A 15,801-nucleotide genomic window follows, 5' to 3' on the forward strand; every position below is an offset into this window, starting at 1 on the left:
TACAACGCCTTAACAACTAAATCTGCATGCCGCAAGTGGCCATTGGGTCTCAGTTCTCGCATTGCTATTGTCAACAAACAATGACTGCTCCATGGAAAAAACAAACAGACAAAAGATTTTCACACAGACAGACAGAGAGAGAGACATAAAGAGAGAGGGAGAGGGAGGGGGAGGGAGACAGAGACAGAGGCAGAGACATACTTTGCCTAGGCCATAATAAATGCGAACTCACATATGCGAGTTGGAGTCTTGGGCTGAGCAGGTGAATGGATTCATACAAACAGTTTGAAAGAGGGAAGGCATACCACATACACATACATATACTCTCGACTGATTGACAGACTGATGAACTGAATCCATACACCCAAATATATTTGTATATAGAGTTATGCATCCAGTTTTACACTTGTATCAGTTACGATTGGCTGAGTGATGTATGGATGTACATGTATAATCGATTTGACTGATTGACTGACTGACTGATGGATTTCAGTTCTATGTGAACCCATAAGTTCAGCAAAAAAATCTTTAATGCATCTAACTTGTTTTTCTTATGGATCGATGATTGATGAACTGGACTGGCTGATTGACAGAGTAAAGACTGACTGCGGTTTGACTGATGCACCTGTTCACCAGGTCGACCAACTGATTGACCGATTGACCATGCCTGCCACTGCTCCCTTATGCTCTTCTCTCGCTTTCAATATTGAGCATATGTTTACAAGTAGTCCACACAAAACGTAAACGCGTGTAAGCTTTTCATCAAACAATATCGCTCTCTCTCTCTCGCTCCCTTTTCGTGTGTGTGTTGAGTGGGCCTGGGGTATAGCTCTTGTCGTTTGGCTAGCTGCGACGAGTTTTGCCTTTGGGTTATTGCTTTATTCGCTTGGTCATTTATTCATTCATTTGGCTTGGTCATTCAGTGGTTCAGCTCGCTTTCCCCCTTCCCCCACTCTCTCTCTCTCTCTGTATGTGTTGTGCTTTGTATACAAATCCAATTTCATGTGTCTTTTAGCAGCTCTTTTCATTGCCGTTGCCAGCTGCCTGTTGTCCTGCCGCCTGCTGTTGCCCATCGCAACCTTCTGGACTCGCAATCAGTTTGATTTTCGGTTTCAGTTCCGTTTTTCGCTTCTTTGGCCTTTCCCTTCCCTCTCTCTCCCCATCTTCCTCTCCCCGTCTCTCGCCCTCTGCTAGGGCATTCGATAAGGCTTTGCTGTCTGGCCTATGCAAACAATTGGGGCCAAATGATATTTCGCAATGCCAATGCTTCTGGCTAAGCAAACAAAGCAGGAACTACAAAAGTAGGCAACTTTTACCTATAGAGCATATAGACGTTCTCGATAAATCGAATCATTTCTCAAGCTCATTTCCAGCCACACTTGTAATTTTCTCGAAATTGAATGCGAGAGTCAAGCGGCTTGTAGCCAGGGCTCAGTCAATCAATCAGATATAATTGATATGAAAAATGAAGCTGCGTAGCTCATGCCTTCAAGACATGCCTCACTTAATCAATCAATGTGTATATCTGTGCTATATTATATAGTAGAGGCAGATCCTTAGCCCCCGCTGAAGACAAACCCTTTGCCTCGCTGCTTGTTTTTGCCCTTCGCATTTTTCGTTTTGCTTTTTAAATTTGGTTTGCTTTGCTTTATTTGCTTTTCATTTGACTGCATTGGTCAAAAGTTGTGCAAATAACCCAATCTCTGATTTCTCGCCGAGGCATTCGCTCTTCGGCTGTATTCTCAAGTGCCCATTGACGAGAATTAAAAAAAGAAGCAAAATCCCTTTTCAAGGAGCATTTGGCCTATAGAAAACACAAACACTTGACATCTACTCGGCATTCGCTGCGATAACAGAAAAATTGTATACTTATTTATATGCCTGATACTGAGTATATATTCGTTCATTATGAGTGAACTTGTTGTGTAAATGAATCACTCACAGTTCCACAGACGGTCTTATAATTCAGTTGCTTGTGAACAATTTGTAAAGCATGAAAGTATTCAGGGAGCGATTCAACACATTAAGCTATGAAATGAACTATTTGTATCTCTTGTTATTACTAGTTCGCAGTTGCTACTGCTGAGCTGGTTCAATGAACTGTCAATGATGCATTTATTGAGATGAACTACTGAGCTATCTCAGTGATGCTGGACATGGAGTTCATTTGAACGACTGATCTCGCTTACCGAACTGTGAAAAAGAAAACAATTTTAGTCAGTTATTCCAGATATGAAGTAGTTTATAGCGCACGTTCAATTGAAACGCATTAATGCTGAACTAGCTCAGTGAACTGTGCGCAAATGAATCTAGATTGGCAGCTCTAGTGCGGGAGGAGTTCAGTGAACTGTGAACGATAGTTGTTAGCTCGCCTTGCAAGTTGCAATACATGTTATCAAAGAGCTGTGCCGAACTAGTTCGATGAGCGACACAGTTCACAGAGCTATGCCGGCGCTAGTCTATTGGAATCCGCCCCCGAATCGTATCGATGGCAAATTAATAAACGCATTGCTTGCTCGACTTCAGCAGAAATTTGCTTCTTCTTCAGGCTGCAAGTTGCTTAAATGTGGGTGGTTGTTGTGGGTTGGTGTTGCCACAAATTGCAGGTGCACATGCTGCGAGCTGGGCGCTTTGACATTGGCCTGGGTTGCTGTGAGGCTGGAGCTGTTGACAACTGTTCATTAGCTTCTTGGTTTTATCACTCATTTGCCTTGCCACACGGCGCATGCTACATGCCACATGCCACATGCCACATGCCACATGCCATATGCCGCATGCCATATGTGCTGCATGACAGCTGCAGAGCACCCTTGACATTAACCTCCGACTGCACTGCCAGCAGCAGCAGCAGGAGCTCGTCTCCTGCGTTGTCTTCTTTGGGTGCATACCCTTTACCTATGCCAACTGCTGCCGTGGGGCATATCGTTTATCTCAAGCAGCAGAGCAAGAGAGCATTTGCAGTAATACGCACGTGTTAAAATAGTACAGGGTATCAAGGGGTTGCTAGACGCGGTTGCTTGAATTGTTGCATAATTGTTTGGGCAAGGACCGCAGATGGCCATCCGCATAAGCGAGTGTGCGTGTGTGTGTGTGTGGGTGTGTGGGTGTGTCTGTCTAGGCCACATTGCTGCAAATGAGCTGCTTGTGACAGCCACCGAGCTGAGTCGCCTATTGCGTCCTGTGAGTTTGGGGACTCGATGTGGCTAGAACAAATTTCTGCTCCTGCCGAGTTCTGTCTCATTCGTGCCACCTGCTGCTGTGACTAATTAAAAATTAGCAATAGCTGGCTAAAAAATTTGCCATTATACTTAAAGGCACTCCGCCTGGCAGCCGAAACGCAATTGGGGCCAATGCTGGCAGGAAGCTGCTCGGGTGGGGCGGTGGCTGGGGTCTCTCTCTGTCCTCTTGGGCTGCTTCCTCCGGGTGGGTGGCTGCCTTCTCTGGTTGGCTCCCGTAACTCGCTGTTTGTCGTAATCAGCTGAGCGAGCTAAACGCTTTAAGCACTCGGCGTGGCGTTGCCATGCTCCGGGATGCTCCTGGTCCCGAGCCTAGCTGACCCGGCCTCAGCCCAACATTTCGCTCAGTCTCCCTCTCGCTCTGTTTTCGTGCCGTTCCCCTCCCGGCTGCCTAGATTGCTGTTGCTTTTTTTAATAAGCTTGACGCGAGTCGAGAGCCAGCACCGAAAGCTGAAACGCCCACACTTGACATCGTTTGCTAACTGCCGAGAGCCAGCAAATGTTTCTCTCTATATGCCATACACACACACACACACACACACATGCAGCACATACACATGCAGAGGAAACTTGCATCGAAACGTTTGTGCCCGACTAGAAGAAACCCTGATAAAAGTCTGGCACGCCGCAGACAGAGGAATCGAAGCGAGGGTAGGCCAAAGCGTTGCTGATGTCGAAGATAAAAGTGGATATACATATATATGCATATATATAGGTTGCCCTAATCTAAGGTATGCAACATATTGAGACCTTATCGACTAGAGCAGCTTAGCCAGGCAGCTAAGATACCCGTTCGTCAGACCCGTTTTTAGGTGGTAGCTAAAACTTCCGACGATGCCTCTCAAATTGCCGCGCCGCTAACTTGGCAAATTTGCAGCACGGCAAAATTAGTTTGCATTAGTTTTTTCACCTTTTGAAAGCAGTGAACCCACTGCAAATGGGCAAATATACATACATGCAAACATACATTGTATATGGGTGGTTGTGGTTGGCAAATGTGGTTACGTATGTGGTCGGCGGGGAGTGCGGGAGTTTCTCTTGACATGCATACAGTTATCTCCAGCATCGTCTATCTCATGTACATACATACATGATGACAGTGACTATCGAAAGTAAGGCTACAGCAGTAATAATATTGGGGCTAATGCACGATGACACGGCAGACACAGCCTACAGGGTATCTGCACGCTGAGCAATCGCAGCCAGAGGCACTCCCGTGCTTCTCACATTAAATTGCCGCTTCTTGTCTGCGTCTCGATTGCTGCGATGCTTGACCCCTTGCACAATGTCCCATTCATTAGAGCAATCGTTTCAATTGATGGACTTGACAAACTGACAAAAACACTCTGGCATCAAATACACAAGGCCTTAAGCTAGCAGCTCAGTTTGCGGCTGTTGCTGGTTGGCTCTCCTGTTTCCCCTCTCTCTCTCTCTCTCTCTCTCTCTCTCTCGCTCTGCCCCCTCGATAGAGCAAAGAGTTGTCAGCCCAAACAGCAAATACAGCTTCGGTTCTATTAAGTGTTGACAGTTGCCTTTTGCTCTTAACTGTATCTGTTTCTTGGCCTCTGGCTATCAACTGAATTTACAAGTAATTGTGAAAGGCTTCCAGAGTTTGATATTAAATATAGATATAAAGCACGAACACGGCTGAAACTGAAGTTGATGGCCTAAGAGAAGGTCCTTAAAGCCAGTTGAGTGTCCCTCGATCTGGACCATAAATTACCATTGTCTGCCGCATGTCTAACTGTACTCAGGGTGCTTCTGCGATTGCTGAATAACCTAAATCTTTCTAATTAGCTGCAACTATTTGTCTGGCATGGCTCTTCAACACCTTCATCTGCAATTCAATTAGGTGCCGAAAATGAAATTGGAATTCATTAAGTCTATGCTTGTTTTTCTCTCCCTCTGCCCCTTTCCCCCCTCTCACTCTATCTCTCTCTCGCTTAAGCGTCGCGGTCTTAAAAGTTGACAGACAGAACGTCTCAGAGCCAAAATATTCCGTGCTCAGTTTCCAGTTCCGTTTACCGAGTGGGAAAACAGATGCCAAAGGCCAAACGAGAGAAGGGAAAGAGAGGGGAAAATGATGAGAAGGAAATGAGGGAATAGAGACGGAGCCAGAGCAGGAGAGTGGAGGAGGAGCAAGAGGTTAGCGCCTAGGGATTGAATGACAGCCAAAACAACCGCAGCCAGTCCTTTTGCAGTGTATAAAAGTTGAATGGGTTCGCGACGTTGTTTCTCTGCCCGCCCGTTGGACTAAAGCGAGTATATGCGTTTCATTAGAGACATTATTACATTCAACAGGCTTAGCTGAAACCACAGCTAACTACGTGGATTGTGTGAGCAGGTATAAGGCAGTCGGTAGAGCTCTCGACTCGTTAGCAGACCTACCTCAATCCTAGGGCTGTCCTCAATGTAATGTTGAAGATAGATTTGTTCATAAATCGATTTCAGTATCAAAAATATCGATTTTCGAGCTTAAGTGCTTCTTCAAGTTCAGAGTTTGGTCCCTTCCAAGAATCCCAGTGTCGAATGAGAGCGAGCATCGCGCAGTCGTTCAGGCTCATTTGTCGCATTGTAAGTGGTTCTTGCTCGCCTGACGACCGAAAAAACCGCCATTAAAATAACTTTTCAGCTGGCGAGGACGGCTGGACGGACCCGCTGAGTGGGTGGGTGGGCGCTCCAGGCTGGGCGTGGGCGGTCGAGCGGCTGGCGGTTGGCGGTTGGCTTACTGTGCGCGACTGCTCTGGTCTGGCCAAGTGGCAGCCAGCAGTTTTCACAGCAGTCACACAGCCTACGGCGGGGCAACTTTTCAAATTTAGCCGCTTGGAAGAAAAGCAGAAAGAAGGAAAATCATCAGCACCGTCCTGCCTACGAAACAGAAAATCTTCTCAATGGCAGCCACTGCGTATACATAATGTGCTCAGCGTACCATTGTTTCTGTTGTCGTTGTTGTTGTCATGCCCGACACTTAGCGTGTGTGTATGTGTGTGTGTGTGTGTGCACAGTAGATACGTGCATACATTTAGTGTGGATTACAAAATGTGAAGTAAGCTGTAAGCAAAACTTTTAACTTGCCAAAGGGAGCTGAAGGGCTTCCTGCTTCGAGACCATCCCAAATTCCATATGGGATGCGACATAAGTCAAGCTAAGCTGCCACAGCTGATGAGCAAAGGCAGGGCAGGGTAACAGCTAGCTGAGCATACCCCAGTTGTTCGTTCAGTTTGGCATGGCAGTGTGAATCGTTGCTGCTGAGCTACAGGTTGGCTATATCCAAGCAACATTTATATACATTGATATGCAAATGGGAAGGGTATTCACTAGTCGAGCAACGCCTCTGCTTGCACTGTTTTCCCGCTGCTTTGTTGGCGTGAAATCAAATTTGGCCGTCGCGTTGCCTCGTGGCCGAGTCGTAGGGCTCATTGTTCGGCTCATTCGGGCCATTTAACAGTTGAGCTCTAATTGTTAACACACGCGCACACACACATGTATACACACTAAGCGACTCACACACACACACGCACGCACACACGTGTAGAGCTCAACTTGCGCTGAAAACTTTAAAGGTTTTCTACAAAAACTTTTCTTTCACAATTTTTGTTTTGTTTTTCTTTTCTGTTTGTGTGTTTCCTTTGTTCTCCTTTGTGTTTCTTATTCGCTGTTGCCTGTTGTTCACTCTAATTACTTGATGTATGTATGTTCTTTATATTGCATGTTGTTAAAATCGTTAGCGAAAAGCGAAAAGCGACAAGTGAAAAGGCGAAAAACTATCGAAACAGTCTCAAAAGAAACAAGAAAATAGACCGAAAACGCAATTGAAAAATGGACACGAAATTGGCGCAGGGTCAGTTTCCGGCCACGTTCCCGGAGACATTCAAGAATTTCTTCGAGATGATGAACGAGGACGAGGATCACGTTGAGCTCTTTGCCAACCTGCTGGAGGATAAGGTACAGACGAAAGTCGAAAGGTTCCCAGAAATCTAAGCCCAGCCGCAGCCTCGACAGCATTCCCATTGCATTCCCATCCATCCGCGTGGCGTCTACAGTCGATGCCCCCCTGTGGACAGCTTCTGACATAATCTCTCTGTTTGCTCTGTCTTTCGTTTCCGCACTAGGTGATACCGCGCAGGAGCCCAATGCATGCCCAGCGGCAGCGTTGCGGCGGGAGCCTGCGCAGCCATCTCAACCGGCGTGCTGGGCATGAGCACATCCAGGCTCAGATCCATGCGCAGAGCCAAGGTCGAGCGCAAGTCATACCTCCCACCCAGGATCAGATCCAGGAGCAGATGGCGAACCGCTCTCGCTCCCGCTCCCAGCAGATCCGCTACTCGTGGCAGCAGCCCGCTGCTGCGCAGCATCCGCATCCGCATCCGGTGGTCCGCGCGGCCCCACGGAGCCGCAGTGGCAGCAGCGGCGACATGAGCCGGTCCATGGGCGTGGATCAGGAGCTCGCCGCGAGCTCGGGCTACGCCCTAGGCCCACGAAGTCGCAGCCGCGGAATGCGGCGCAGGAGCGTGTCGGGCGTCGACGATCTGGGCGACTATGGCGGCGTGCTGAGCCACTGCTCCAGCACTGGCAGCAGCGTCGACAGCCTTGTCCACAGCCACAGCCAGCTGATGACGCGCAGCCCGAAGCACTCGACGTTGACCAGCCTCAACGTCAGCAATCGCGTGCCAAGACCCAACTCGGCCAAGATGCCGACCGATAGTCAGCAGCTGCCGTCGGCCGCTCCTGCTTTCCAGCATCAGCAGCAGCAGCAGCAGCTGGACCAGGATCATCTGCAGCGCCACCAGCAGACGCGCGACCTGCAAATGGAGTTGCACCAGCTGCGACTTGGACCCGACGGCGAGGACAACAGTGCCGGGCGTGCGCCCCAGAATTATGCGATGCCCCGCCTCCTGGCGGACAGCCCGAGGCACTCGCAGCCAAGGCACTCGGTCATACTGGAGCGATCATACGACTTTGGTAAGCTATTGCCATTAATAGAAGGCGAAAGAATGGTGAGAAATGTAAGAGAATGAATGGTGAGAGAGGTAGAAAGAGAAAAAGAGGGAGAGAGAGAGAGGGACAGTGGAGTGATGGAGATAAACACAAATGTAGAAGGAGAGCTGAGCAGAAGCAAGACAGAAGAGAAAGGGAGAGGAAGAACAGAGAGAGAAAGGGGAGAGAGAGAGAGAGAGAGAGAGAGAGAGAAAGAGGAAGAAGAGAGAGAGAAAGAGAGAGAGAAAGGGGAGAGAGAGAGAGAGAAAGAGGGAGAGAGAGAGTATACTGACTGGAATAGAAGAGAGAGAAAGGTGAGCGAAATACAAATAGAGGAGGATAGAAAAGCAAGCTGGAGAAATATAGGGGAAGAAGACACTCAGCTACAGCTATGTAGCTAGACGGATGCATGTACATATATAAAGAGAGAGATAGAGTGGGGGAGAGAGAGACAGATGGAATTCGGCGCCTTAACGGCAAGCAGGTTAATTAGGAATCGGATGCCTTATTACGGCAAGTGACAGCTAAAAAGTTTCAATGTGTGTTGTCAGCTCTTCTGTGATGTGTGTGCGTGCGTGTGTGTGGGTGTAGAACAACATGTCGTGCATGCAGGCACCACATTTTCTATAGCTTGTCTGCGGGAATCCCAGGCAGCAAAGCGCACACACAGCGCTGGCGACAAGCTGCATACACATTCACACTCTTACAGTCACACACTTACATGCGCACACACATACATATGTATATGCTTAATTAATGGCTGGCGAAAACAATAAAAATTGTTGAGCTTGAGCCGATTTCTGGCTGTGGCACAGCTGTGCGTCGGGTCTCCAGGTGGATGCCCCATTCATATTTCAATTAAAATTTCCCAATACACATACAGAAGCCCACACACACACACCCACACACCCACGCACCCACGCACACAAACACAGCCATTGATATTGAGAATTTTGTGGCAATTCCCTGTGCTGCCTGCTTTGGGGCGCCTGGATGTTGCCCCATCAGAAGGGCATAATGCGTATTAAGTTCTCATATAGGGCGAAGAAACAACCAAAGAAGGAGAGGGGGTAAGACAGTGAGGAGGGGAGTGGGAGGAATGTTAGGGGGCGGGGCTGACATCATCTGGTGGCATAAAGCGCAAGTTAGACATCAACTTTAAACAAGTACCAAATGAACAGTGAACAAACAAAAAAAACAACACCAAAGTGCAAAGCGACAACTGCAACAACAACAACAACAATGAGAACATGTTGCAGGAATAAAAAAGGTTACAACAGCTCAGTGAGCTCAGAGCTGAGCCCAAAAAGAGTCAAAGCGTTTTGTTTTTTTTTTTTTTTTTTTGAGGGTCGACTTTACAAGCGGACAACGAAATACTTCCAACAAATAAAAGCAAGGGAGATAGCGCGAAAATAGCAACAAGCGAAGGGCATGCTGCCGTTGTGTATACCCTGTGAGTATACCCTGTAGAGAGGCAGAGAGACGTTGAATAAGAGTGAGTTAGTGAGAGGAGGGAGTGATTGGAATATCTGCGGCACTTCGATGACATATTAATCCACAGATATTTATCAATAGCTATCGATATTTCGCACTGGAAACTGATAGCTAAAAAGTTGATGTGTATACTATATATATAATGCCTTTTACTTGCTGCAATTTTTAATTGTGCTATTATAAAACGTGATAAGTATTTAGATAATTATCGATTAATTGCTACACAAATTATATATATATAAATACTAAAAGAAGAACTAAGCTTTTCAATCAAGTTAGTTACTCTGTGATAATAAACGCGCGACAATCGCTATCGAAATGTATCGATTTTCTTAATTTTATAGTAATCGATTTGATTAAAGCCTTGATTTTGATTTGAGTGTTGCATTTCCTCTCAACTGTTGCGGGCGTAAGAAGACCTTCAGCACGAGGCAGGGCAAACAGGGTATGCAGGGTACGAGAAGGACCCTTGAAATGTACTTCAGCTACGTGGGCGCTACACAGACAGAGATACAGGCAGGGCATCGGTTAATCGGATCACAAGGCAGACGGGCAGAGCATCGATGCCCATCGGAAAGTGAAGGCTTAGGTTAGGCAAAAACATATTATTAAATGCACGTAATTCGCTCGATAAACAGCGACAAGAGTTCACTTAATTATAGAAGAATGAAACCGCATAGACTACCCAATGCCCTGAGCTATACCTATATACGTCTGCCATCGGCGGACTTCAATTAAACAAATGGCTGAAAGGGTTCTTCAAACAATCTCACTGGACACTTTACAGGGTATTCGAATATGCTTAACACAAACATTTCATTACTATTTAGTCTGGTTGAGTCCTCGAGTGCTTTTCAGCAACTTTTCATTGATTGAATTGATTTGTCGCACTGATTGGATTGGTTGGGGCTACCCAATGTACGCGTCTCCCACGCTTCTCTAATCCCATTAGGAACATTTTTAGAATTGATGTCAAAGCTCAGTCATTAAATTAATATGGCTCGTGTCACTCTTAAGCGGCTTTCGGATGGAAACAAATTAATAATTCACGAAATGAATGTTTGTTCGAGGAAACAAGCGAATAATTGAGTGAACGACCCAATGAATGAGTGACTATGAAGCAATGATTGCTCTTTGAGGGTACAAATGAATAAATGTGTGAGCGAGTGTGTGAGTGGGTGGGTGAGTGAGTGAATAACTATGCCAAGCAATGAGTGAATGAGCGAAAAAAAATGCTATTTGTGGGCCCAAATGACTAAATGAGTGAATGATTGAATGAGGGAGTGAATGGCTAGAACAAGCAATGAATGAATGACTATATGAAGAAATGAATGAGTAAGCGAATAAATGATCTTTGCGAACTCCAAAGGATTAAATGAGTAAGTGAATGACTATGTGAAAAAATGAATGAGTGAGTAAATGCAATGAATGACTCAATTAGTGAATCAATTTGTCAATTGCTCAGTCAATCAATGAATAAATAAAGTGATGCATAATATACCCTCTATTCTTATATGGATGCTATAAACATCCGATTCTTTCTCCGGTTTTATGATAACCGTTATTCGTTTACTTAAAGAGCAAAACTAATAAAATCGTACTTTTCAATGTGCGCATCCTTTAGGCTGAACACACACAAAGCCTGAAGTTTATTGCGTAGCACGACTGATATATACCCTATACTCTTTTCATTGAACTAAAGATATGTATATGTAATGTGCCTGGGGTAAAGGAAACTGTGTTTCATCCATTCTAACTAAGCTATGCAGTAAACAGATGCCACACCCACACACATACGCACCCACACACACACACACACACACACACACACACTTATACACATGTGCAGTGAAGTCTTTGAAATATGTAGGCAGGCCATTTTTCGGTCTGAAAACGTACTCATATTTGACTTTGGCTTGACTTTGACTTCGATTAAGGTAACATACCGCTGCGCCTGTGTGTGTTTGGGTGTGTGTCGCTCAGGTGTAGCTCCGACCTGGGTCACAAAGCGTCGGATTCCATAGCACAGAAAGGGACCAAGAGTCGGGACCATAAAAGCCACTCTGAACAGCAGCCAAAGGCAGCCGCTGCCTCAGTGTGAGCCATGCCTTTTAGCAGCTGGTCAGCATTAATTTATGACTAGCTCTGTGTGAGTGTGTGTGTGAGTGTGTGTGTGTGAGTGTGAGTCGCAGTGGGTGCAACGTCTGCCTGAGTTTGGCTCTGTGCAGCTACGCAATTGGAGCAGAGCCAGAGGCAAATGGGCAGACTTAATCGAGTAATTATTTATGGAATTGTTCAGTGACCAGCTCCATGGAGAGAACCACACGAAATGAGCTAGTTCGGCGAGCATTTAATGATGCAGCTTATCAGAAATGCCCGTCATTATAGCCCGAGCTAGTTCAGTTCTTATGGCATTCTCGATAGATGGGCGGCAGGGCAGGGCAGGAGTCGAGTCGGCTCGAATGGGCAGCATTGAATGGGGCGTTGGCCCCGTTGCCAAGCGAGGCACAAAGGACAAGCTCGCATATTTTTCGTAGTTTCATGGAATTCCCGTTGGCTTTCTTGTTGCAGATGCCAGCTTTGACGGCAGCGATGGAACCGTGCCCTCACCAGCCCCCCAGCAGCTGGCCTACAATGTGCTCCGGCCGATACTGAAGTCGCAGCAGCACCAGACCCAGCAGCAGCAGCAACAAGAGCAGCAGAAGCTGCAGCACTTGCAGCAGTTGCAGAATGTGCAGCAAATGCAGCAGCAGCAGTTGCAGCTGCAGCAGCAGCAACAGATGCAGCTGCAGCAGCAGCAACAGCATCAGCTGCAGATCCAGCTGCAGCAGCAACAACAGCAGCTGCAACAGCAAATACAACAGCAGCAACAACAGCTGCAGCAGCAACAGCAACAACAGCAGCAGCAGCAGCAACAGCAGCAACAGCAACAGTTGCCTCCGCTATCCCAGCAGCCGAGCACATCGGCCCAGGCCCATTTGCACCGCATATTGCCGATACCGCCCGTGGCACAGAGTAGCTACCAGCGCATGCAGCACAGCCGCGGCAACTTGCAGGGCGCAGTGCAGCGCAACGCGAGCGCCGGCAGCTCGACAGCTGGCTACAGCTACAGCATGCAGGCCCAGCAGTCGCAGCAATATGAGCTGGCCGAGCAGCCGGAGCAGCAGCAGTACTATGCGGGCTACAGCCGGGCGTACGGCTCGCAGGGGCTGCACGGCGAAGGCCATTGGCGCGACGAGGAGCCGACCTCCTCGGCTGCAATGGCGGCGGACTCAATGCACAGCACCTACCAGGATTTTCTGCAGGCGGCTCCGGATCCAGGACCGGGAGCGGGGCCGGTATGTAAACACCCATCATCCTAGCTGGATCGATGGATCAGAGCTCGTTTGTCTGTTTGCTTATCGTGCTGTCCCTCAGTCCCGTAGCTCGTCTCTCAGCTCATGCGTGCATTTATTCCATCTATCCTCTATCAGTCCTTCAGTATAGATCCTATATAGACCTATATAGAAAGAAAATACCATATCTTGCCATATGTTACATTTCGATAATATATTAATGCATCTCTCGCTACTTTTTGTCCTTGCAGCCCAGCATGAGAATGCAGAGGTCACCAAATATGAATAGACGCAGAAGCTCCTCGATTGCAACTGGCGTGCTGCACGGCGATCATGGCTACGGCTATGCCAACGACAACAAAAGTTTCGCCGCCGAGCAACAACAACAGCAGCAGCAGCAGCCAGAAGAGGAGCACGTGGAGGAGGTGGAGGAGTTGTTTGCGTTCCCCAACAACAGCAACAGGTAGGGGGAATTAGACATCCATGTCCCTGACCTGAAGTTTATCTGTAGCTTCGCTGAATTGTCACTGCGACAGCAACAATTGCAGATGCAACTGCAGCAGCTGCAGCTACTTAGCTTAGTAGCCTTAGCCTTAGCCAATTATCGATTGTGCAAACCTTATATCGATTGCAGAAAATGATTTAAGCCCGGTTCCCAAATACAAATAGCCTAAGTTATCTAGTGTTTTTTATTATTAAATTCAAAATTCTTATTTAACAGTTTCAAGTTATTCGGCTACTTCTAGTTTTTTTTTTCGATTTTTTATTTACATGTTTATCGATTGCTTTTTGATGTTTAAGTTTCTATAGATTTTTCTTCATCCAAGAATTTAATATATAAATATATAAGTTTTGCAAAGGCATTATTTTGTCCGTAATTGAATTTCTTCTGAAAGCTCTGAAGACATGGCCTTCAGCTGCCGCCCAGCTTTTAGTTGCAGTCCTTTGGCTATTTGTCCGTCCGCTTTTTCTTTGTTTTTCTTTGTTGCTTGAACTTGAAGGAAACGCGGATAAAATTGAATAAGCCTTAAGTAGAGCAGCTCCGCGACTTTTCACGTGGAATCAACGCAATGCGATCGCCGCCCTGGGTCAATTTTGCTGCGATGGGCTGGCAGGCTAATTATCGATTGTCAAGGCAATATATTTAAAGCACTCATGCTTCACACTCTGATTGCAGGGAGCGGATGGCGCTGGCCAAGTCCCCGCTTGGTCGGGCCATCGAGAGCGGCGTGCTGACCTTCCATCAGGCGATGAGCGGTGCGGTGTCGCCCCAGTACGCCGGAGTAGTCACAGGAGTCGGAGCAGGAGCTGGAGTGGGCTCGGGTGCCAGCAGTCAGTTGCCAGTGAACGAGCTGGACAAGTGCCGCCTCGGCTCCAGCTCAGCCTTGGCGGCTGTGGCCGAGCACACAGCGGAGACAGCGGAGACAGCGGAGACAGCAGCAGCAGCAACGTCGTCTGGCGGCGCCAACGCCACCAGCTCGACCACGGCCGGTTCCAGTGACGAGGTTCAGTCGCCCGTCGCCAACAGCAGGGCGCTGCAGCAGCAGTATCACTCGGTCAACAGCAATCAGCAGCGCGAGCGGGGCGTGGGCGAGTCAGCGGCCAGCGTGGCCTATGGTAGCTCGGCTACCATAGCCGTGGCCGTGCACATGTCGGAGCGGCAACGTCTACGGACGTCCAGCATGCCGGCAGAGAGTCGCAAGGTGAGTATGCTCAGAGGTGTTTGTCCATAAGCCAGTTTGCTATCACTGAAGAGCTTAATTAGCTAGCTAAGTATTTTTACTAAATAATTACCAGAAGACGCTTAATAATTGCTTTAATTCCACTTAAGTACGGCCTTAATTACTTACGTAATTAATCAGCAATTAGATCTAATGATACCCTTAGAATATTATCTGGTAGGTCTATGTCAAGTGATCCCTAAAATTACATGTGATTACCTACCAGAATAGCTATTAGAAGCTAGATTTTACGTTTGCTGACGATGGAATGGCTTAATACTTGGCTCAATTACTTTAATTACTCTGGCAATTACTTATGTGATTGCCTTCTATTGCAATCGATTGGGCGTATTTTCAAGGAACTGCCCCAGCAACTCTATGTGCAGGCATTTATCTGAGTCAAATGAATGCGCGACAATTCAATACCTGGAATCGCCCAACACCTTTTGATTTGTTGCTAATAAGCCAATTCCCAAATTCCCACGACTCAGCTCTGGGCTCTTTGAGTCTGACTGCCATCAAAGCAGCTGATGACATTGAACGACAGTTGCTTTGCTTTGTATGCGACGCAGAGAGTGAAAACGACTTGAAAAGCCAATTCGTTCAGATTAGAGTATACAGACAGAGACAGAGAGAGACAGAGAGAGAGAGAGAAACAGAGAGACAGAGGGGTCGGTTGATGCTTTAGCTTATCATATTAGCTAGATAGTAATTTTGAATCCACGTCTTGCTTCTCTTCTGTGTATGTGTGTGGTTTTCAGAGGGGAGGTTTTCAGTATGGTATCTGCTAGTCGGGCACTCCCCACTAGAGCGCACTACTCCTTTGTTCTTGCTTTTCGGGACATGCACATGAGATAAAACTTGCCCTAGGGATTCGGTGGCAACATACATAAGTACGAAAGAACACGCCAGCCTATCTTGTTAATATGAAAGAACACTCATACACACACACACACACACACACACACCCACACACACACAGTAACCCTAGCGCTTCAGCTGAACATATTGCCAAACAAAAATGAGGGAAAAAGCGGG

General features: G+C 47.2%; 1 protein-coding gene across 1 annotated transcript in view; it reads left to right on the forward strand.

The window, feature by feature from the left end:
• LOC6585722 overlaps nucleotides 1–15,801 on the forward strand; it is a 47,435-nt gene that overhangs the window by 17,429 nt on the left and 14,205 nt on the right. Inside the window, exons 2-7 of the mRNA XM_044007282.1 lie at nucleotides 6,965–7,181; nucleotides 7,349–8,198; nucleotides 12,279–12,439; nucleotides 12,572–13,045; nucleotides 13,294–13,505; nucleotides 14,220–14,745. Coding sequence (XP_043863217.1) covers nucleotides 7,056–7,181; nucleotides 7,349–8,198; nucleotides 12,279–12,439; nucleotides 12,572–13,045; nucleotides 13,294–13,505; nucleotides 14,220–14,745 — 2,349 coding nt within the window. The 5' untranslated portion in view covers nucleotides 6,965–7,055. The remainder of the gene's footprint in view (nucleotides 1–6,964; nucleotides 7,182–7,348; nucleotides 8,199–12,278; nucleotides 12,440–12,571; nucleotides 13,046–13,293; nucleotides 13,506–14,219; nucleotides 14,746–15,801) is intronic.

This window comes from Drosophila mojavensis, unplaced genomic scaffold (genome assembly GCF_018153725.1).
Source record: "Drosophila mojavensis isolate 15081-1352.22 unplaced genomic scaffold, ASM1815372v1 contig_136, whole genome shotgun sequence".
Taxonomy (NCBI): domain Eukaryota; kingdom Metazoa; phylum Arthropoda; class Insecta; order Diptera; family Drosophilidae; genus Drosophila; species Drosophila mojavensis.